Source organism: Drosophila ficusphila, unplaced genomic scaffold (assembly GCF_018152265.1).
Source record: "Drosophila ficusphila isolate 14025-0441.05 unplaced genomic scaffold, ASM1815226v1 contig_791, whole genome shotgun sequence".
NCBI lineage: Eukaryota > Metazoa > Arthropoda > Insecta > Diptera > Drosophilidae > Drosophila > Drosophila ficusphila.
Window position 1 is genome coordinate 3,781,730 of NW_025064737.1, and position 22,847 is coordinate 3,804,576.

General features: G+C 44.9%; 5 protein-coding genes across 5 annotated transcripts; 3 read left to right on the top strand and 2 right to left on the bottom strand.

The window, feature by feature from the left end:
• Positions 1–27: 27 nt before the first annotated feature.
• Positions 28–4,046, bottom strand: LOC108098515 (ras guanine nucleotide exchange factor P). Its single transcript, XM_017201473.2, has 6 exons — positions 1,614–4,046; positions 1,403–1,556; positions 1,217–1,341; positions 1,048–1,150; positions 710–984; positions 28–639 (listed from the first exon to the last, which is right to left on the bottom strand). The coding sequence occupies exons 1-6, from the start codon at positions 3,761–3,763 to the stop codon at positions 534–536; spliced, it is 2,913 nt and encodes a 970-aa protein (XP_017056962.1). The 5' UTR covers positions 3,764–4,046; the 3' UTR covers positions 28–533.
• Positions 4,047–4,903: 857 nt separating this feature from the next.
• LOC108098542 (putative lipoyltransferase 2, mitochondrial) lies at positions 4,904–5,717 on the top strand. Its single transcript, XM_017201530.2, has one exon. It carries the CDS (start codon positions 4,969–4,971, stop codon positions 5,686–5,688), a length of 720 nt encoding a protein of 239 aa, XP_017057019.1. The 5' UTR covers positions 4,904–4,968; the 3' UTR covers positions 5,689–5,717.
• On the bottom strand, positions 5,698–7,669 carry LOC108098541 (tRNA (guanine(10)-N2)-methyltransferase homolog). Its single transcript, XM_017201529.2, has 3 exons — positions 7,444–7,669; positions 6,312–7,107; positions 5,698–6,249 (listed from the first exon to the last, which is right to left on the bottom strand). The coding sequence occupies exons 1-3, from the start codon at positions 7,567–7,569 to the stop codon at positions 5,705–5,707; spliced, it is 1,467 nt and encodes a 488-aa protein (XP_017057018.1). The 5' UTR covers positions 7,570–7,669; the 3' UTR covers positions 5,698–5,704.
• An 86-nt stretch (positions 7,670–7,755) lies between these two features.
• Positions 7,756–11,767, top strand: LOC108098539 (eukaryotic translation initiation factor 3 subunit A). Its single transcript, XM_017201526.2, has 3 exons — positions 7,756–7,947; positions 8,040–11,417; positions 11,483–11,767. The coding sequence occupies exons 1-3, from the start codon at positions 7,899–7,901 to the stop codon at positions 11,530–11,532; spliced, it is 3,477 nt and encodes a 1,158-aa protein (XP_017057015.1). The 5' UTR covers positions 7,756–7,898; the 3' UTR covers positions 11,533–11,767.
• Positions 11,768–12,534: 767 nt separating this feature from the next.
• LOC108098540 (uncharacterized protein DDB_G0284459) lies at positions 12,535–19,404 on the top strand. The gene is given in 8 exon segments (XM_017201527.2): positions 12,535–12,905; positions 14,891–15,015; positions 15,069–15,174; positions 15,240–15,732; positions 15,735–16,057; positions 16,117–17,951; positions 18,014–18,159; positions 18,219–19,404. Coding segments are annotated over 7 exon segments (3,204 nt in total). The 5' UTR covers positions 12,535–12,905; positions 14,891–14,917; the 3' UTR covers positions 18,422–19,404.
• The last annotated feature ends 3,443 nt before the right edge of the window (positions 19,405–22,847 follow it).

The following is a 22,847-nucleotide window of genomic DNA, read 5'->3' on the forward strand; positions in this document are numbered from 1 at the left end:
AAGGTTAGAGCTAAAACAACTTTAATCTGGTTTTTGCGTTTAATATTGTTTATTAACATTAATTTTTGTTTTATTTGGATGTGTTAGATTTTACATGTGTGCCATCGCATTCGCTTGGAAATTGACGGGGGATAGTAAACTTAAAGCTTAAAAATAAAGTTCTTCTAAGAGCTAGGCGTGAAAGTAGTAAAATAGAGGCATAAACAGAAGATAAAACATAGATGTAGTCTAGTAGGTAGGCGATTATGCAGTTCAATGTGTCAAGTCAAACTATTTCACGACCTCGTTTATAGCAAATGTGAACTATACAGCTTGGACAGGTTAATATGGCTCATAAGCTTAACAACATTGGACCTGAATGAAAGACGTGTTGAAGTTAATGCAGTTAAAATGGGGAATATGAGTGCCCAGTTTCTTTTGCATACGTGCTTTGTTTCAGAGTGAGTTAGGCCCTGCAGCCGGCGGCGACACATTGGGTGGATTATTACTGTATGTAAGAGATTTTAAAACACTTAAAACTATTTCCGAGTTGCTTAGTTGCGTCGGGTACGCCGCCTCGTATTTCCGGCGAATGCGTTTGGAGCTCCCGGATGCTGGCCGCTGTACAAATTGTCCAAGAACTCGTGCAATGTAGCCTCGCTAAAGGAATACAACATTCAATTAAAATGCATTTTCGTATTACTGATATTGAATAAATATCGATTTATACCTAACACCACTGACTCCCGCGCCTGGATGATGAGCTCCCCGGTCGTGATGTGGTTGCTGCGGTTGCTGGTGGTGCTGTTGCTGCTGCTGTTGTTGTTGTTGCTGCTGAGCCCCACGCACTATGCGATACTGCACCATGTGCGAGTTAGGTTCCAAATGTGACAGAGCTCCTTTTTGGCAGTTGGCCCACTCGGTTATATCATAGACCTTGCCGTCCATTAGCGCCAAGTATTTCCACCGCAAGCCCATCATGCTGGTCTCGGCCCAAATGTCGCCCTATCACGAAGGCAGAAAAGTTGATTATCATTCCGTTTACGGGTTTTCAGTATATGCACTTACATCTTTGGCAGAGTGCCGTATTTTACAGGAGGCACACTCCCGCGCCGCATAATGGGGCCGTTCGGTTAGCTTGCGAGGATGCCGCTGGGCACAGGTGCTGCATCTGTAGTTGAAACCATGAGCAGAAAGGTTAGCGACTCCGTTTCGGGCTCGATTGTGTCATACGCACCTTATGGTGTTGGCTGCCTCGGCCATTTTGGTTTGCAGTTGGGAGAGCAGGTCGTGCAGCTCTGTCCACGCCTTCTCAGCGTGTAGAGTCTCGGCGATACTTTGGTCATAAATGAGGCGATTCTCCTACCAAATATAATTTGAAATTGTATCAGGCGCTCACAACTCCGAATTGGCGATTCCTTACCGGTTCTCCGATTAACTCGAAGGCGCGCTGAAGCACCTTGAAAGCCTCCTCAGCACCGGCCTGTTTGTTTTTATCGGGATGTACGAGCACGGCAATCTTCTTGTAATGCTTACGGATCTGTTCCTGTGGGCTATCTGGTGGGACACCAAGTATGCTGGAATATATAAAAAAATATTATGGTCCAGGGTCGTTAAAAATCGCTAAACCTCACCTGTATGCATCCTTTCCCTTGCAATTCAGCAGCGAGTACATGGCCTCTTCGCCCGTTTGTGGCAGGCGGCCAGTCTTGAACTGTTGCGTGGGTTCGGGAGGTTTTCGTTTGTAGAATCGCCGCCACACGGCCCAGCGCGAGTTCTTGGCAAAGCGGGCGTCGAACCGACGCCAGTAACTTCGCCACCAAATGCTCGGCTTGCCGGAGTTCTGTTTAAGTTCCTTATGCAGCTGCCGCGCATAGGCCAATCCGGCCACGTAGGCCAGCGACATCCGCTCACAGGCCATACTGAAGCCCAGCACTACGATATCGTAGACCAAATAGAATAGCCAGGTTAGCAATTTCAGCGTGTAGATCCACCAGGTGTGCAGAATACGTTTGGCCAGCTCGTAGTTTCGATTGCTTGCAAAGTTATTGGCATGAGTGGGTGAGTTGGACGAGGAGGAGTAGGCATTGCTGCGATTGCGCTTCGAGGAGTAGGAGTAGCCAGAACTGTTATTCGAGTTAAGATTCACATTCGACGAGGAATACCGCTTGGACGAAGAGGAACTAACATTGTTGTTGTTGTTGGAGTAGTTGATGGTGCTACCTAGATTGGAGGCTACTCCGCTGTGATTCGAGTGGCTAGCGTTGGCGCTGGATTTGTTACCGCCTGATTTACGTGATGACGTGCTAGAATTGGTGGCCGGAGTTGAATTGCTGCCATTGCTGTGGTTCTGCAAGCTAATGTTGCTGGGCACCGATGCCAAGACAGTCTTTTGATCCGCAGTCTTGACGCTGTTGCTGTTGCTGTTGAAGTTCTTCGGCTGAAGGGGACGCTTTTTTTCGGGATTGATCGGCTTGCTGGATTTGATCTGCGTGTGCGGAGTAGATTGCTGAAGGGGCTGAGCCTGGGGTGGTTGCAGTTTAAGCGGCGCAGCTTGGTTGCCTTGGCCTCGCTTCTTGTTTCGGCTGGCGTGCGCATGACCTACACTGTTCCCCAATGATCCCATCTCCTTGGCATCGTGCATCGGCGACCGCTTCGCCGTGCGCATCTCACGATTTCCATTTCCATCCTCCTTACCGTGGCGCCGCTGCGGTTGAGAACTGTAATCCCCACCGTTAGCCGCACGCATCTCTCCGCCTTCCACACTCGACTTTGTGCCCTTGCTGAGCACATCAGAGTACGACATGGGCATGGGCTTCACCTCGGCCACGATGCGTTTTTTGCCCTCGGGATGACCAGGCACCGCCACGCTCGATTTGTTAATGGCAGTTGGTGCGACGGTGGCAGTGGCCAAAGCCGTTTTCAGGAGCTTCTCGGGCTTGGAGGCCGCGGGCAGTGAGCTTATGGGTTGCGTCACTGGCTCCGTCGGCTGCTGCAGGATTGACTTGGTTGCTGGTTGCTGCTGGATTGGCGGTGGCTCAGCCTGCTGGACGTCATTCTCGTTGCCCTCGTCCCCGAACTGGATATAGCTTCCGCCAGTCAGGTTGGGCGACCAGTTGTTTACCAGATTATTGATCAGCAGGTTGGCGCTGCTCGGCGAATGTATGACCTGGGGCGTGTGGGTTTGCGCCTGCTGAGGCTGAGGCTGGCGCTGCTGGGCTTCTTGTTGCTGAGCCTGAGCCTGCGGCAAACTCAGAGGATTCGTCGCAAAAAGTTCGTAGAGCGGTGTCGGCTGCGGCGGAGTCGGCGGGGCCGCCTGGGGATGCTGCAGTTGATGGGGGTTCAGCGAGGCCATGTTGATATGCGTAAAAAGCGGGCCGCTGGCATCGCCGCCTGGGCTCTCTGGGCAGTGGTACACCTTGAGAAAGTTGCCGTGCCCCACGGGCAGCACCGAATAAGTCTCCGGCTGGCCAGGCTGCCCGGAATAGGCCAGGTTGTACAGATACTCGTTGTACAAGTGCGGCTGTGGCTGCTGCTGCTGAAGGTGTGACGGAAACTGGGGAGCAGCCAAGTGCGGTGGAGGTTGCCACATCAGAGGCCCAGGCGCCTGACCGTGCTGCTGCGGGTGGATCAGGTAGTTTTGGTTTTGCTGTTGGTGCTGATGCTGATGCTGCTGTTGCTGGTGGGCCAGGAAGGTGGCAACCTCCTCTGAGTGAGGCAAGACGTGAAAGGGGGCAGGCTCTGCACCACCGCCCCCCAGCTCGTCGTCCTGACGCGTCGTCATGTCCTGCAATGGAGCCTGTGCTTTTATACGCACCAACTCCGCTCCTCTATTGGAATTTCATGAGTGCCCAATGTGTCATCCGCCTGGGGAAAGTGCAACGAAACGGCCAGGAGGTCAGCAAAAGCTTCGTTTCTATATGCTAGGAAGCCACTATTACTCGTCAACTTCAAATAATATCCGAAGCGTGCGTGTGTAAGGCTTTTTTATCTTCTTATTGCAAACGTCAAATGTTGCAAGAAGAAGAGGGAAATTACAACCACAATTGCGAGCACCAGTGAATGTCATTGGCGAATCGCAATCGTAAACAAAACATCGATAAAAGCTATCAGGTTCTAAAACAAACTAAAGGTTTCTCTCTATTCACACAGCTATTATTATTATTAATTATGTATTAAGGAAAATAGGTAACAAATTATAAAATACACTGTCCCATTTTTCTTTTGCAACAAGTCTGCTCACCGAACCGGTATATAAATCAATTTATCGTTAAAGCCAACTAAGTATCCAGCCCTGGAAACATAAGAATGGTTATTTAGGGTGTTCCGTAAGCCGTTAAGTTTTTGAAAATTTATCGTAAAACTTCTCTTTGGCCCCTGTAGCCTAGCCGGTATTAACTTTTGTAAAATTCTGCTTTAAAATGGAACAAGCGGATTCTAGGCTCCGATTCAAATCAATATCGGCAACTGCTTTTATTTCAACATTTACTACAAACGCCCTGAAGGACGTCTGGTTTTCAGAATTTTAGAAATAGTGTAGAATTATTTATAAAATTGTAGAACAAAAAATAAAACGTTTGTATATTTGCGGTAATACCGATCTCCCACAAGCAAACATGTTTTATAGTTTTTATATATATTCAAAATAAGCATCAATAAGAAATAATGGTAATTGTTTACAAGTGTGGTCCACGGTAAAAACAGCTTAAAAAAATAAAGTAAAATATGCAAATGATGTGTTTTTTTCTAAAATTTCGAAATCCGTTGGCGGAAAGTGCAAATTTTGCACCGTTTTTTTTTATTAACATTTGAAGATGCGATTGGTAGTACAAACTCGAATCTGAGTGACCGTATTTGCAATAATCCGCCACCAGACGACTGCAATAATCGGCACATCACATGCAAATACGGTGCAAAAAATATCGATATATTTCTTCACAACCCTACTAAATTTAAACCGTGCAAAAATGGTTATTAAACAAGTGGAAAATGGCTTTAAGGCCTCTGGTAACCGTGGTACGGGCCGGTCGCCACAGCTTTGCGGCAGGACTGCAACTGCAGCAGCACCTGGCGAAGGCTTCCCAGATATTGGACCCGCCTTCAAAATTTCGCAACTACCTGGTGCTTCAGGAACACGATCCTGTGTACACAGTCGGCCTGCGAACGAAGGAATACACGCCATCAGACGAGGCTCGACTGCGCCAACTGGGTGCAGACTTCCATCGCACAGACCGCGGCGGGCTTATCACTTTCCATGGCCCCGGCCAGTTAGTGGCCTACCCCATCCTGCACCTGCGCCAATTCAAACCCAGCATGCGCTGGTACGTGGCCACGCTGGAGCGGATGGTCATTGAGGCCTGTCGCCGACTAGGCATTTCCACGGCCACCACCACCAAGGAAACAGGCATCTGGGTGGGTGACCACAAGATTTGTGCCATCGGCGTCCATGGCTCCCGTTACGTCACCACACACGGCGTTGGACTTAATTGCTGCACGGATTTGAATTGGTTTGAGCACATTGTGCCCTGCGGGATCGAGGGCAAGGGAGTGACATCGCTTAGCAAGGAGCTCGGTAGGCATGTGTCCATAGGGGAGGCCACTGATGCGCTCCTTAGCAGCTTCGCTAGCGTCTTCGAGTGCCATCTTCAGGATCACGAGTCTGATGGCAACCTAGCTAGTGCTTTAAAAACCATTTTAAAAAACAAATAACTCATTTAATACATGATCATACAAAACGAGCCTTGTTCAGGTTACACTTTTTGGAGCGTCCGTCTGTCGGAACCTTTCCCCGCGCTTCCATCTCCACACGGCCCTGTTCCCGCTGCTCGGCCTTTCGCATGCGACGTTCTTTGCGTGACTCCAGCGCATTGTTGAAATATCGATCTCTGAAGTTTTGCGGGAGTGCGGGCATATCAGCTGCACTGGCCAGCGACCGATCTGGCGGACAGTACTCTGCACTCTTTTCGTAAGTGAGCAGGCGGCGGGCAGTATTTCCTGTCAAGGGCTGCTCAGAGTTGGCCACCAAGCTCAAATACTGATGCTCTGGCAGCATCTTTTCATCGTAGTCATCGCGGTGGAAGGGTAACCAGCAGACGAGGCGTCCTCCCGGTACCAAATGCCTTGCGGCGAACTCCAGCAGGTCGCCGTAGAGACTCTGTAAGGAATAGTGCGAGGTGGAAGGATAGTGCACCATGTCATCCGTTTTGGTGTTTTCTTTCGCACGGCTTTTAGTCTCCACCTTTTCTGTGGCCTCGCGAATTCCGTATGGAGCTAAAAACGTCAAAGCATTGGATGGTTAGCAACGCAAGCAGCGGTTCAAATACGCAACCTACGATCTGTTATGATGCTGTCGAACAAAATTCGTGGATGCCACAACGGGTTGGAAAAGTCCGCCACAACAATATCCAGGTAGCGATCTGCGCATCCGTACTGCTTCAGGTTGCTCCGGATGCTCTCGTCCTTCTCGCGCACTTTCTGCGTTATGCGGCTCGGTCGGCAGCGTGCATGCACCATCATGTAGTCTATGTCCGCCCCCAAAACATAGCCGCCCCACTTTGCGGCGCTTACCAGGAGCGAACCGGTGCCAACAAAGGGGTCAAATACCAGGTCGCCATCGCGTACCATCGCCTGGTTGGCCATTAGCAGGCTGAGCTGGGCGTCCATGCTGGTATTGCCGATGAACTTCCTTCGCTTTAGGGAGAGTTCCTTAATCAGGTGCCGCTGACCAGATGCCATCAGCCGGCCAAACAAAATGTCCTCAGGTTCGCGTGGAACAGCCGTGGGATCCAGGCCCCAGAATTCGATGTACCACCATTCGACCTGGGGATTCTTAAGGTCGACCGGGCCCTCTATCGGTAAATAGTCCATAGATTCGATTTTTTCAACCTTTTCGCGCTGACTGAAATGCTTGTTATAGGTTTCCACCGTAATCTTGAAGCTAGTGTCTGGCCGAAAGCATTCCGCCAGTGCATCCTGGTTTCGGACTACGTGGCTCTTAAGTGTGTGGTGGAAATCGGGCAGATTGGTGGCGTGGGCGTACAGCTCGAACATTGCACGCAGTGAAACGGACCGGGATGCATACTGCAGGGCAGACTCCAAGTCGCTGAATTCTACCAGCCAAAAAGGTTTCTGCAATTGCCAATTTACTATTTACATAAATAAAATAGTATTATATTTGCTTTTCAATTTTCCTTTGGTTAAGCTCGAAAGAAGACTTCATTCAGATTAAATTATTTTTCCGCTATCAATGTTTCTTCTTGATGCCAAACTTAATAAATAAATAAATTTATTACATGTTTAAAAGGTTTGCTTCGATTTGAATTTAAACTTAAATCAAATACGATATATTTTTTATATAAAAATCTAGAGATGATGTTTTCTTAACTTCAACATTTAAAATTAATTTTAAATTGTTAATTTAACTCTCGGAAATATTTTGTTTTTAAAACTCGATTTAAAATTTACCAATGTCTGTTCGGTGATTCGCCGGACTTGGAGTCCGAACATTTTAACTATCGAATCAAACTCTTGCACTCGGAAGTCCACATGCTCCTGGGCGAACCACAATATGTATTTTCTCCAGCTGGTCATGATGCAGCTCGATGTAATTATTATTTATCCAATTTTTAACAGGTTTCCATGTCCAAAGGTTCCGCGTGTGTTTGTTTACACCGGGCAGGGTTGTCATGCGGCCAGCACTATCGAGAACAACTATCGGCTGCCAATCCGTACTATCGATCACAGTGGCGAGCTGCAGCCCTGCGTGCCGTCAACTCGGCCATTTTGCATAAATCTCGCAGGCCACACGTAGGCGAGCCGAAGATTTTTAACAATTTTCAGCAGCTCAGGTCTCAGAACCGTCCAGACCTGTTAACAAAATCAACTTCAAGTGCCGCCGCAAGTAATTTAAGCAGTTGAAGATGGCTCGGTACACCCAACGACCAGAAAATGCCCTGAAAAGGGCCAATGGTGAGTGATGAAAATTTTCCATGTGGTGGCCTAAGAGAACCGGCCCGCTCTCTTAATCCGATTTAACGCGGCTCTCTCTCTCTTCGCCACAGAGTTCATCGAGGTGGGCAAGCCGCTAAGGGCGCTGGACACCCTGCAGGAAGTTTTCCGGAACAAGCGATGGAACTACGCCTACTCGGAGACGGTCATCGAGCCGCTCATGTTCAAGTACCTGTACCTGTGCGTGGAGCTCAAGAAGTCCCATATCGCCAAAGAGGGACTCTTCCAGTACCGGAACATGTTCCAGCTGGTCAACGTCAACTCGCTAGAAAACGTAATTCGTGGCTACCTGAAAATGGCCGAGGAGCACACGGAGGCCGCCCAGGCGCAGTCCTCGGCAGCCGTGGCCGTGCTGGAGCTGGATGACCTGGACAACATTGCCACGCCGGAAAGCATCCTGATGAGTGCCGTGTGCGGCGAGGACGCACAAGACCGCTCTGACCGCACCATTCTGTTGCCGTGGGTCAAGTTTCTGTGGGAGTCCTACTGCCAGTGTCTAGAGCTGCTCCGCGTGAATACCCACTGCGAGGCACTGTACCATGACATCGCCCGGATGGCTTTCCAGTTCTGTCTCAAATACAATCGCAAGAGCGAGTTCCGGCGGCTGTGCGACAAGCTGCGCAAGCACCTGGAGGACATCTGCAAGAGCAGCAACCAGACCACTGGTGTCTCCATCAACAAGGTGGAGACGCAGCAGCTCTGCCTTGACACCAGGTTATACCTGCTCGACTCGGCCATCCAGATGGAGCTGTGGCAGGAGGCCTACAAGGCAATCGAGGATATCCACGGTCTAATGGCCCTGTCCAAGAAGACGCCTGTGCCTAAGACGATGGCCAACTACTACCAGAAACTGGCAATGGTCTTCAGCAAGGCGGGCAACCAGCTCTTCCACGCTGCAGCTTTGCTAAAGCTCTTCCAGTTGACGCGTGAACTAAAGAAGAACTTGACCAAGGACGACTTGCAGCGCATGGCTGCCCACGTCCTCTTGGCCACCCTTTCTATTCCGCTTCCCTCAGCCCATCCGGAGTTCGATCGTTTCATCGAGGCGGATAAGAGCCCCCTGGAGAAGGCACAGAAGCTGGCCGTGCTCTTGGGTCTGCCGCAACCACCCACCCGTGTGTCGCTTATTCGCGAAGTGGTGCGCCTAAATGTTCCCCAACTCGTCTCGGAGGATTTCCGCAACCTGTACAACTGGCTGGAAGTGGACTTCAATCCACTGAACCTATGCAAGCGCATTCAGTCCATTGTGGACGTCATTGAGAGCGGACCCGAGAACACTCTGCTTACTCCGTACATTCAGTCGTTAAAGGACGTGACCATTATGCGTTTGATTCGTCAGATCTCGCAGGTCTATGAGAGCATCCAGTTTGAGCGCCTGTTGCAGTTGGCCAGCTTCTGTAACATTTTCGAGTTGGAGAAGCTGTTGGTGGAGTCTGTGCGCCACAACGACATGCAGATCCGTATCGACCACCAGAAGCACAGTATTTACTTCGGCACCGATCTGACCGAAAGCCAACGCGAGTACCGACCGGATGGGCCCGCATTGCAGTCCATGCCCTCCGAGCAGATCCGCTCCCAGTTGGTCAATATGTCCACCGTGCTGACGAGGGCCGTTTCCATTGTCTATCCGAACAGGGAACGAGACCAACGGGCCAAGCTGCGCACCCAGATGGTGCACCACTACCACGAGATCAAGGACCGCGAGCACCAGCGCATCCTTCAGCGGCAGAAAATCATCGAGGACCGAAAGGAGTACATTGAAAAGCAGAACAATGCGCGTGAGGAGGAGGAGGCGCGGCGACAGGAGGAAGAATCACGCAAGGCCAAGCTGGCCGAGCAGAAGCGCCTCGAGCAGGAGCAGGAAGAGCGCGAACGTAAACGTCATCAGAACGAAATCCAAGCCATCCGGGAGAAGAGTCTCAAGGAGAAGGTGCAGCAAATATCGCAGACAGCCCATGGTAAGAAGATGCTCTCTAAGCTGGACGAGGAAGGCATCAAAAAGTTGGATGCCGAGCAGATTGCTAAGCGTGAGAGCGAGGAACTGCAGCGCGAGGCCAAGGAACTGCAGTCGAAGCTCAAGTCGCAAGAGAAGAAGATCGACTATTTCGAGCGTGCCAAGCGTCTGGAGGAGATTCCACTTTTCGAGAAGTACCTGGCCGAAAAACAGGTCAAGGACAAGGAGTTCTGGGAGGCTACCGAGAAGACGCGCATCGAAAATGCAATCGCCGAACGAAAGGACGCCGTTAGCCAGCAGGAGCGTCTCAAACGCATGTACCCGGATCGGGACGAATTCCTTGAGGCCCTCAAAAAGGAGCGTGCTTCCCTGTACGTCGAAAAGCTCAAGAAGTTCGAAGTTGCCCTGGAAGCTGAGCGCAAAAAACGGTTGGCCGAACGCGTCATACGTCGTCGCGAGGAGCGCCGCCAGGCATTCATTCGTGAAAAGGAAGAGGAGCGACTCCGCAAGGAGGAGGAGATCCGCTTGGCGCAGGCTGCCGAGGAACGCGCCGCAGCAGAGGCGCGCCGTCTGGAACGTGAGGCAGAGGACGAGAAGCGACGTGCCCAGTACGAAAAGCAACGGGAGGTCGAGCGCAAAATCAAGGAAGAGCGTGAACGCGAGCGCAACGAGAAGGAGCGCGAAACCTGGAGACCCCGTGGAGGTGACCGCCCCACCGCACCGGCTGGAGGAGCTGGAGAGTGGCGTCGTGGTGCGCCTACAGCTAGCGATCGCACCGACCGTGGTGGCGAGCGCATTGAGCGTGGAGGCGACCGCATTGAGCGCGGAGGGGACCGCATCGAACGTGGAGGAGATCGCATCGAGCGCGGGGACCGCATCGAGCGTGGAGGAGAACGCATCGAGCGCGGGGACCGCATCGAACGTGGAGGAGAACGCATCGAGCGTAGTGATCGCATCGAGCGGGGAGGAGACCGTGACCGCAAGGACGAGGGAGCGGACTCTTCGTGGCGTGTGCGACGAGAGCCAGATTCCCAGCGTCCAGCTGTGCCCAAGGACGGTGGCGCACCGCAATCACGGGATGACAAGTGGCGTCGTGGCGGAGACCGCGATCGCGATTTCCGCAATGACGGACCTCGCCGAGACAGGGACGATGGACCTCGCCGTGACCGTGATGATGGACCACGCCGCGAGCGAGACGATGATCGTGGAGGATTCCGCCGCAATGACGGACCACGTCGCACCGAAGAGCCCCAGCGCGAATCTGGCGGGAACTGGCGCGATGCTCCTCGCCAGGGAGATCGCGAGAACCGGCGCCCAGCTGGCGAAAGACGCGACCGTGATGTGCGCGATGTGCGCGGCGACCAGCGTGGACCAGCTAAAGAAGCTGCCAGTGGCGGCGGCGGTGGTAACTGGCGTACGGCTCCTGCACCTCGCGACGAAAAGCCCGCAACCAAGCGTGATCAACCCCAGGACAAGGGTTCGTAGCCTCAAAACTAGATTTAAAAAAAAAAAAACAAATTGAATTAAACTGTTATCTTTCAGAAAACAAAGCCGGCGATGATGGCGAATGGACCAGTGTTAAGCGCCGTTAAACGACTCTTGAGCTTTGTGGCATAAACTTTGTTGTCCCGCATTTTCGTATATACGCAACACTATAATCTTAATTAGTTCTCATTTTATCCGATGTGTACTTTATTGGAGCAGAGCTTAGTGCGCTCGATATACTACATCTATCCAATGCTTGTGCCAGATAGTTAACATGGAGTTGGTCGTCGGACCGCAACACATAAAAGTACTTTCGAATAAAATAATCATGTTCTAATCTTATTACTAATCAGTAGTGTATTTCCCAATGGCGCCTGTCTTTTGTTTTGTATCAATCTAAATAACATGTCTCCGAACTAAAAAGGAATGTTTTTTGAAAAATTAGTTTGCTTGACCGAATTCTTGAATAAAATCTACACAAATAATTAAAACAAGATGGTATACAAAAAAGGATTAAACAGAGCAAGGCTTGTAGCCCCTTATGCCTGAATTTGCTTTCCATTACAGTTGAGACTATTACAAGCTTTCTATCATTTTTATTTTTAAATAAAATCCAAATATATATATATATATTTAGGAAGGTTTGGTCTTTATTTAAAAATAATTATAGATGTCTTTTGATCTTAATCGGTGCAGGCATTTTTAATAGATTTGTTGCTTTGAATTTCGTTTTCAAATATTTTTTTTTGCGCCAAGGCCTGGCCAATGTTCATCAGTTCTTTTAGGAAGCTTGCAAGACGACATTATTATTTTTATTTATTTTACCTATCTGAGTACTGCGGTCAATTTTTTTTTTGTCTCGTGCTTTCTAAAAATTACATGGATGTGTCTATTTAAATTTAAAACGACTTGCCTTCTGTTTTTTCATATCTGACTTAAAGTTATGTCTGATGAAGATGGACTGTAATTCTGTTACACAAAACTAGTATTTTTGGGTTTGAATTGGCTATTCCATTTTCAAATATGCTAGATCTAGACTGAAAAAGGCTAAGCCGGCAACTCTGGTACAAGGGATTTTTGGGATTGTGATGAGTGACCACAAGCTCTGGTAACACTGTCTCTGCCGCCGCGAATCGACTCACTCCAGTCCACGTGAACAAATTTGGGCAATGTGCGGTTCTCAAACTCATGAGATAAAGTGATAGAGAAGTGCACCGGAGTGACGACAGCCAAGTTTGAATTCGCGAGTGATTTGCGAGTAGACGGGACGCCTAAACTGTGCAGCTGGCAATCGGCCGAATAAAACCCTATTGGGGAATCTGTGTTTGTGTTGGTGCTGCAGACGCGGCGCTCAACATGTGAGGTTAAAGCAGACGGGCAAACAGACTGCGGCGACAAACCTGACAACAAATCGCTCCAGCAAGAGCCCCAAATCTCTGGGAGGCGTGGTCCGGAGCCACCACAGGTGCGATTTGAGAAGGTAAAGTCGCCTAAAGGGCCCCCCGATTGCGATTAAACGCGAATTCGACCTGAAGTCCACCTCGCATTTCGTCTGTGTTCACAACAGAGCTTCCTTAGAAAGCAGCTTTCCAAACAAATGCGAAAAAAATCTGAAAGATGATAGTGGAGGTAGACGACGCACATATTTAATTTGAATTCGATTGTTGTCTAGCGCAAAAGGCAAAAAGCACATGGCAAGGCGGCGGCATTTACGCACACTCGAAACGCGGTTCACACACACGTGGTTGGGGCAACACATGTGCGCCCTGCTTCTTCTTACTCTCGTTGGTGTGTGCGCATGCTTGTTATTGTTGGCGGCCAGTGCTTTTTCAAAATGAATATGTTTCTTAACTCCGATTCACATAGATCGAATTTAAGCCCTTAAAGTTAGCCCAAATCACTCATCAGGACTTTTAAGAGCCGCAGGTGTGCACTCTCTTGATTGGTGTTGGTGGGGGGAAGGGGAACTGCATGTAGCTCCGCATGCCAACATGCCACGCGGAGTTGCTGCTTTAGCTATTTCAGGCCGCTTATAGCCAACGTTAAAGACATTTAAACTATATGTACATATGTATACATATATTTCACTGATCTCGTTAAAAAAGAATAATTGAGTGTGTATATTTAGGCTCAGTAAAAATAATATTATAATTATTCTTTGTACAAAAGTTCTCTTAGTGAAAGTAGTGATATTAATATGTCTATTTTCAACCACTTTTTTTAAAAAGCGTTTTTTGTTTAGGTTATTTCCTTTTACTTAAAATTATTTAAACACAGTTGCCACGCTGTACATTGACGTACGGCGTTGCCAAACTTTTTGAATCTCTTCATCATTTTATATTCGTTAATTGTAGAATAAATTAATTTCTTAAAAAACGAGCATTGTCGGTAGCCTTAAAAGCAAACATTTTAAAAATACATCCTTAACACTTTTCCTAATAGTTTTGCTTACCCCATTAAAGGTTTTTGTACAGCAGTTATATGCGACAATATTGTTTGTCTGTTTGTTTGTTTATATGTTGGTAACAAGCTTAGGCTGCTTCGTATCCTTTTAAAGTACAAGATCAGTATCACTGGAGCACACAGTTCAGACCCGCCATTTTAAATGAACTTTGAGAGACAATTTGTTTTGAAAAAATGAAAATGGTATTAAGACATCCATTTCCATTTTTTTCGATAAAAATAAATAATATTTAGTTTTTAAGATTGACGTTTGCTCAAGCTATTAGATAGATATGTAGATATTTGATCAACTGATTTAATATTTTTGGATTTATTATTAATTTAAAGAGGATTAAATTAATTTTTTCTATTGGTGATGCATACTTTTCGGCGAATTTCTATTTTTTTGCAGCGTAAGTTCGTACTTTCATTCATAAAACTGCATAAAAAATGTAAACAAACACACTGGAAGTAGTTAGATCAGACAGCGAACTTTGTGTTTTGAAAAATTTTTAACGATATATGATATGTGATTATGCTTTTTAGACATGTTTGTCCGTCAACAACCGGGATTTTCGAAAAATGTTATACAATTAATATTCTTAAGCTGAAACTCTCACTTTGGAATTCGACAAACTTTTTTGGGGTACCAACCGAAATTCGAAATTTAGTTGTGTATCGAATTTCAGCAAAAGAGATGTCGAAAGGCGCGTAATCTAAACACTCAAAAATCTTCAATCTAAACACTTCAAATCAGAAAATCGATTTAATTTTTTTTATACATATGTATTTTTTGGAACTTCTCGGCGATTTTGTTTGTTAAAGTTCGCTGACGTACTACGTTCTTCCTTCTAAGCAGGTTTGGTTTTCCAATTAAAAAATTTTTAAAATGTTGTATTAAAATAGCCTTGATTTTTGGTTTTTGCAAGAATGCATATCACATATTTTAATGAACAAATCAAAACTCCTTTGTGTTTATTTCCATTTAAACAAAAAAGCTAATGTGTTTTTATAAATTTGCAGTTTTTGCGGTATTTAATAAAACTCATAATGGATTCCCGAATGCTGAATGCGTTCCAAGAAGATCCCTTCGAGGGAAACTACGTAAAATACGAAACTGAGCCGAATTTTTGGTCATCTAACGATGAGTAAGTGAATTCCGTTAGCGAAACTGCCCAATACTAATTCAATAATTTTGCAGTCTACAACTGACAGATACTCTTGACGGCATTCTGCCTATCGCGCCTACAGACGAGTTACTGCTCAGTCACAACCGGGAAGACGATCTGCAAAACAGAAAGAACCTGGTAGGTTTTGGCTCAAGAGGCATTTGAATGGTCAAGACTTCTATCGGTATTGATTCTTTAAATAGCTGATCTACAGTGGCTTTGTGGAGCAAGAACTGGGCGACCGGGATGCCAATGTGCTAAATGCCCAGGTCTACCAGGCCATTACGGACAGCGAGGTCGAGGTAGCCTACGAACAGCAGCGCCAGATAAATGCTATAGTCGAGTATGACACGGAAGACATCGACGGAGGGGATCATACAGAGGAGGAGGACATACAGAGCCAGTACAGTGTCTCCACATTTCGCACCCGCACGGACAGCTCCTCGATTGGTGACTATGAGTCGCACTCCAGTGACTACGAGGACGAATACGACATTAACGAGGACGAGGAGCAGGGTCAAATTATGCCCGCTGTCGCGACTTTGCAAAGCTCTAGCGAGCGGAAAAATCGAACGCTTAGTACTAACACCGTAATCTCGGAAGTAGACGCATTCGGACTTAATATCGATGTGAATAACTTTGACTTAGCTGACTTTATAACCAAAGACGATTTTGCGGATAATTTTAACGCGTGCCGCAAAAAGAGTCTCTACGAGCACTGGAGCCACCTAAACCTGATACTGCGACCGTGGCTTCCTTAGTGCTTCCGCCTCCTTTGGCCATGACTGCACAAAAACCCAAAGCACTTTCCTCAAGGACGCGGGACTCTGATTATGACTCGGACTCGATAATCGACGTTGAAACTGTCGATGTTATTGATGTGGATGAAACTGAATGGTTAACAGGTCAGCTCACAGAAGCAGGCCAAGCTACCAATGACTTGCGCTACGTGGACAATGTAAAGGCCGACCCTTCCTGGTGTCCCAAGTCCACGAAGAAATCTGTGTCCAATGTTAAAGAGGTAACAAAATAAATTAACTAAAGAAAATCATTATTAAATTTATATTTTGTTGCACACAGAATAAGCAGGCGCAGTTGGAAACCCAGCCAACCGCTTTGAATAAACCGAAGCCGGCCAACATTTGCCTGGTGCCTAATAAAAAACAGTGCGATTTTCTCAAACGTAAGGTTGGAGCTTCCTCATTGCCCAAGCCACCCAAGATGGCAACTAAAAAAGTAAAGGAGGTGTCGAAGCTAATCAGCAGCAAGCAGCCGACATCGAACAGAAATCCATGTAAGGGTCTAGGCTTGGGTGGCAAAAACCTAGCGCTTTTGAAGCAGGAGAGAGAAGCCGCGATATCGGCAAATGCGGCAGAAATACATTCGCCAACACCATCTGCCGCAATTACACAGACTCCAGCGCCGATTACGGCCCCAAAGCGAAAGCTCAATCTAGAAGAGTACAAACAACGACGTTCTGGCGGCGTTTGCAACGCAAAAACAAAGCCGACTCCCCCGAAGCAGGCGAAGCTTGAAGATGCTAGCAAATTCACCTCTCCTTCCCCAGTTCTCAAGCCTACGCCATCGCCTCAGAAGGCTGCCATAGCCAATATTGTGAACAGCCTGAAGTGCCCCAGCAAAGAAACGGCCACAGTGCCCCTGGATCCCATAACCGTGGCAAAGAACAAAGTGCTGCGCATGATTGAAATGAAGCGGGCTCAACAGTTAAAGATCATCGACTCCCGGGTAACAGCGAAAGTGCCACGTGTAACAAAGTTGCCGCCACTCAAGGACATTGTCAAGGACACCTACTGCATGGAATCTGAGGATCCAACTACGGCGGTGGTTCGTCCTCCCAGCAACAAAATCCACCCGGACTATGAGGAGATTATTATTGTTTCAGCTAGTTGCAACACAGACATAACGATACCGCCGAATCAACTAAGCAAAGCTTCTCCTCGATCTCTTTTAAAGTCATCGGTTTTGCTGTACAACATCTCGAACGGCCAAGATGGCAACAAGAACATAAGCAACTCTCTTATAGCGAGCATACAAAGCGAGGTCGTAAGACAAACCAGTAGCACTACACTCGCGACGATTCCGAGCAATGCACAACCTAAAGGCTCGTCCGAAAAAAATGTTCAGCATGGCGAGGACATGGTCATTATGCACTTGCCCAAAGATCGAATGCGCAAAACTCTGGTCAGCGCTGCTACCCAAACTGATTTGCAACCCGAATTTCCACTTTTGACGCTGCCGCCCAACCGACAGTCTCGAGAGCGAACGCGACGGACTTACCGCAAGCGACGAAACCATGGTTCGGGCTCGAATGAGTCTAGTTCTTCAAGTGGTTCATCAGACTCGGACTGTGGCAGCTCGGTGTCGTACAGATCACGCTCACGATCCGATTCAATCGAGCAGCTGCGCAGCCTGGATGCAGCAGTCACTTGCGGGGGAAGCAGTATTGGAAACGGTGGCTATTCTTCTCGCAGCACACATCGTCATCGGAGTTCTGTTAGCTCTTCATCATACTCAGAGGCAGGCAAATATGAGCGCAGACAACGCCGCACTAGCTATAACAAGAGACGTTCCAAAAACCAAAAGCGGGCCAGCGTGTCTTCCTCTTGTTCCGGCTCTGAGAACAGTGATCGCAATCGCAGTCGCAGTCCGCATCGCAATCTGCGTCGCTCGCGTTCGCGCTCAAAATCTGACACGCGCTACGGCAACAATACCTGTTCCAATAACAACAATCGACGCGGATTTATGGATCGCAACGTATCGCAACCGGCCGTAGAGGAGCGGCGAATTGTTTACGTCGGTCGCATTGAGCAGGAGACTACCAAGGAACTGCTGCGGCGTAAATTTTTACCCTATGGAAACATAAAGCAGATAACAATACATTACAAAGAAAATGGGTAAGAAGCAAACGCCTGCAAAAAAGGTTAACAACTTCAATTCATAATAATTTTTATTACAGAATGAAGTACGGATTTGTTACGTACGAAAGGGCGCAGGACGCTTTCACGGCCATCGACACGAGTCCTAGGGACTCGCAAATTAACATGTATGACATCAGCTTCGGTGGGAGACGCGCTTTCTGTCGCGCCTCGTACGCTGACTTGGGTAGGTAATTTCTCATAACCATAACGCCATGTTTTTAACTTCCAAATTCCCGATTTCAGACAATGCTGGTATTAACAATTATCACTCATATGTGTTTCCCAAGGAGACACCAACACCGAAAGTACAGGAGGAGGATTCCTTTGAAGCTTTGTTGCTTAAAGTAAAGGCAAAGTTAAATGTTGGCAAGCCATCAGGAGCTGCACCTGCTCAGGAGGCACAATCAACTCCAGTTTCTTTGCCACAGGACCACAGTCAAATGTGACATTTTGGCAGAAACCTGTCGAACTTCTTTAATTTAATTTTTCTGAAAATTTGAAGTTTGTTACAAGTATCCTCTTACAACTCTTACAACCTTTGCATAATTTTAGACCAATCCCCGAAGTTTCTAGCTGTATAACTGAAAAGCCTGATTATGATTGATAATTTATCGTAAAATAGTTGACAGAGCTATGCATTGCAAGCAATAGAACTATTGCAATATACACTAGAATAATTCTAATAACCGAGAATGAAAGCTAAATACAAAACAACAAATTGAAAAGAAAATGGAATTGTGATAATCGCATAATGCATACAAAGTCATTTTTGCACGTAAGTTAGCAGAAGATCCATATAAATAGATAAATCCAATCATGAAAGCTTTGTAACAATCTGTCTAACCACCAAACCAATGGAACTGAAAAAAAAAAAACAGCCACCACTACAATAATAAAAAATCAAATACATAAAAAATCATACATATAAATTAATTATGTATTTTGAGAGCAAGGAACGCGCATGCAGCATGCGTCGGCCACGAATTAAACTGTTGATAACTAAACTTTGATATTAGTTTGTAAAGAGCATATTTTGTACGTAATTTTAATTTACTCGGTAATTTTTGAAAAGCAACAATAGCAACCACAAATGCTTTATCTAAAGCTATTATGAAATCTTCAACATATAGCCTAAAAACTATCAGATAGGCTTGTTTTGCTTTTTTAATTAAAAAAACATGCAATGACTTTAAAATCGTTGTCTGCTGTTACCTATTTCCTCGATTATTTAGTTAAAACCAACTGAGGTCAAACAATCTTCTTATGTTTATAAAAATTAACTGCCGAAGAACACTGCAAAAATATTTGTAAAATAAGAGCCATAAGGAAAGTGTGTTTGGACGCAGTAACAAATTGTTTTTTAGTATCTTTTTTACTTGATAATAAATCCTTGCTAGTTTCAGAGAAATAAAATAACTCTGATCTTGTATATTTAATCAATCATTGGGTTAAGGGGTTACATGGGTTTCCTCGGGTAAAAAACGGCCTTTTTTCAAACATTTTTTTTGCATATAAAAAATGAAATATTTCAATGAAACTTTTTATTATTTAAAAGATACATATTTAATAAAGATTTTGTGAAATTTTCAAAAAAAAAATATCAAAATGTCGGCCATTACGACGCCATTTCCGGCAGTCCCTCGGAAAAAAGGTGCCTCCGCGTTGTCAGCAGAACTTCTTTCAGGATCATCCAAAGTGAAAATAAAAAAAACGTGTTTCAGTATAGACAATAAACTAGGTATTGGACGAAGGAAAAAAAAAAAAAATGAAAATTGGATTTTTGGCAGACGTTTTTACAAAAAAATGCAAATTTCGATAAAAATTTCTCTACATTTTTTTTTTTTAAAAAGTTGTAGTTGAAAAAAAAAAAAAATCCTTCGTTCAATACCTTGTAAATGATATCTCGAATACTTGTGTAAAATTTCATTAAGATCGGTTGAGTAGTTTGCGAGAAATTTTGACAACCGACTTTGAAAACATAGTTTTGAGAAAAACGCGTTTAAAGTTTTAAGAGACAATAAAAGTGGTCTCAAGCGTCCACCTTCTCAAGGCTGTATCTCCGAGACTATTACTCGGATCAACTTGAAAATTTAGGACAGTATTCTAGAAATGTTATAGAATTTAATAAGACAAAAAAAAAATCGATTTTTTTGAAACCGTGAAACCCATGTAACCCCTTAAGTAATGAAAGTAATTCTCTTGAAGAGAAGGGTTTTATTTCGGTCAACTCAACAGAAATTTAACAATCAGATATTCTTGGCACACGAGGACCAGATCTATTAATGGCCCAAATATTCTGTGCATAAACGAATTAATTAACAAGAGTTAACGTGGGGATACGCATTGATAATACTGGTATTCTTGCAAATAAATAAATTTTTACAACAAAGCAAGAAAGACATACTCGAAAAACTTCACTCATGTTAAATTTTTCTTAGTCACTAAAAATAGGGTATATGGACATTACCCTGGCAATTTAAAAATGATCTTAGAGTCTTTATGTGGAGCTGCATTCTCAACCAGAATTTTTCAACTGAGAATTTTCTAAAAGTTTAAAAAAATGTTTCCAAAATTTTGTATATACCATATACTTTTTATAAAAATGATCGGAATAAAAACTATTACCTCGTTATTTTTTCATTTACACGAATGATTTTTATGAGTTACATTTGTCTGTGGAATTAAGAATAAAATATGATATAGTCGTCCGCCCGATCCTAATAAAAATATCCTAATAATAAAATTGAGCCACCTGCGTTGGATACAGTTCAACAATTTGCCGCGGATAAATTTTAGTTTTCAAGACGAGGGAAAAAGTTTAAAAAGTAGATTTTCACAAAAATTCGCCCTTTTCAATAAATATCGAATGAGTTAAGAAAATTACGGTATCATTCAACAGTTACAGTTTTGCACTCTGGTTATTTTTTTAAGAAATCTTTTTATTAATGATTTTTTAATAGTGAGTTCACATCCCCTTGGACTTTTTTAGCTCTTCTATGCGCCTGGGCATATTTTGGGTATACCGTCGTACCATTTCCGGGGGAATATCATTCCATACGCCCTGTTGCCGCTCTCACAACTCCTTCATTCCACTCGGAGGAACTGCATATTTCTCCAGCTGCGATTTCACATGACTCCACAAGTTTTCTGTTGGATTCATGTCGGGAGATTGTAGTCGCCACTTCAGAGAATGAAATTTCTGTTTTGAAATCCAATTTTTTACCAATATGGACGTGTGCCTGGGGTCGTTGTCTTGCTGAAAAACGCAGTTTTCGGCAGAAAGAACCAACTTTCCAAAATTCCTTTGGAAGATTTTCTTGTAAAATGGATAGATATTGCTCTTTTCGGATTATTCCATCGATTAATAACAAGGAACCAACTCCATTTAAATTAATGCACCCCCAAACCATGATGGAACCGCCACCGTGCTTGATAGCGAATTGGGATACTGTAAGTCATTGCTACCAGTGCCTTAAAAAGCAAACAATTCCAAAATACTTTTGTTTTCAAGGTTATATGGTCGGATGAAACAAAAGTTAATCGCTTCGAGTTAGATGGGCGCTCTTAGTATTGGACTAGAGATCCCACGATCCAGTCACCAAGGAATGAGTGACAAACCGCTAGCGGTTACAAAACTACTAAGATCTTCAAAATCCGTGCATTAGAAAAAAAGTTACAGACCTTTGAAGTTGAAACAATGAAATCGTGTTACAGTTTTGCTCGTCAGTGTATAACTTTACGCCGTCTGATGTGTCAAACTTCTGACTGCAATTATAATATCCTCTGCATCGTTGCTTTTATCAGACAGGCATACTTTTTGGAATATATAGTTTTCTAATGACTTTTGAATTTTCAATTAAATTTCATAAAAATCGGACGACAATATCATATAGCTGTCATATGAATAGTCGAACATAAAGGAACTTAATGGAAAATCGACATAACTTGGGTCTTGTTTAGCCGTTAGGTATTTTGTTTGGCATATTTGATGAAAGCTAGCTTCCTTTCTGGTTTTTATCATAAAAGCAAGAGTTTTGGAATATAGCGTTTTTTAATGACTCTTAAATTACAAACTAAATTTCTTCGCAATAAGTAAATTGCAATCTGCTATTCGTTGACTGAATCACAAACTCTTAAAATATATAACTTTATTTTACCCGTTTCCTGTAGAGTAATCGGGGTGACTTGGTATATTTGTTGAAATGGATGTGGCAGACGGAAGCACTAGCACTATATGTATGTATATTTAATGTATACATTATTGAACAAAGCCAAATGAGCGCGTTTTTCATTGGTTTTTTCCAGCTTTAATGACGGGAAATAAGAACAGTCATTGTATATTCTGAGTGCAACCAAAATATTATATTATTTAGAATTTAAACAGTTTTTTTGCTTATGTTTCTTTTACTTACCCGTTGAATGGAAAATAAGAAATCAGACAATCAGACATTTGGTATCAGATCTGATGCTTAGTTTCAATGGGAGTACCAAATTTTTGAAAACTTTTTCCGTTGCTGTAAACCTAATACTGTACTAATACAATTATAGCTGCCGCAGACCTTCGAAATTGGTAAGCTTAAAAGAAGGAGTTATACCTTTTGAATAAAGTTTCGATCCCAATATTTAAGCTCCTAAAGTTTCATAGAGCAAACAGGCACTCACGGCTTAGTCGCATCGTCTGATGACCATGGATTGGAATATTTAATTCTATATACATATTTATTAACTTGTGGATTTTTATGATTTCATGCATATTGGCTTATTAAGTTATTTTTTATGTAAAGTTCAGTTGACCTAATGAACAGCCGCTCTTGCAAACTCGTGGAACAAAAAGTGTTCCTTCCAAGTGTTGGTTTTGTCCTTAGGGCTAAT

Excerpts from the sequence above, each read along its gene's own strand:
- LOC108098542 (XM_017201530.2), top strand. The coding sequence starts at position 4,969 with ATGGCTTTAAGGCCTCTGGTAACCGTGGTACGGGCCGGTCGCCACAGC.
- LOC108098515 (XM_017201473.2), bottom strand. The coding sequence starts at position 3,763 with ATGACGACGCGTCAGGACGACGAGCTGGGGGGCGGTGGTGCAGAGCCT. Across the intron at positions 1,557-1,613 it reads AAGGGAAAGGATGCATACAG|CATACTTGGTGTCCCACCAG; the intron begins GTGAGGTTTAGC and ends TATATATTCCAG. Across the intron at positions 640-709 it reads GCGGGAGTCAGTGGTGTTAG|CGAGGCTACATTGCACGAGT; the intron begins GTATAAATCGAT and ends GTATTCCTTTAG.
- LOC108098541 (XM_017201529.2), bottom strand. The coding sequence starts at position 7,569 with ATGACCAGCTGGAGAAAATACATATTGTGGTTCGCCCAGGAGCATGTG. Across the intron at positions 7,108-7,443 it reads GAATCACCGAACAGACATTG|AAACCTTTTTGGCTGGTAGA; the intron begins GTAAATTTTAAA and ends TGGCAATTGCAG. Across the intron at positions 6,250-6,311 it reads CGACAGCATCATAACAGATC|CTCCATACGGAATTCGCGAG; the intron begins GTAGGTTGCGTA and ends TGACGTTTTTAG.
- LOC108098539 (XM_017201526.2), top strand. The coding sequence starts at position 7,899 with ATGGCTCGGTACACCCAACGACCAGAAAATGCCCTGAAAAGGGCCAAT. Across the intron at positions 7,948-8,039 it reads TGCCCTGAAAAGGGCCAATG|AGTTCATCGAGGTGGGCAAG; the intron begins GTGAGTGATGAA and ends TCTTCGCCACAG. Across the intron at positions 11,418-11,482 it reads TGATCAACCCCAGGACAAGG|AAAACAAAGCCGGCGATGAT; the intron begins GTTCGTAGCCTC and ends GTTATCTTTCAG.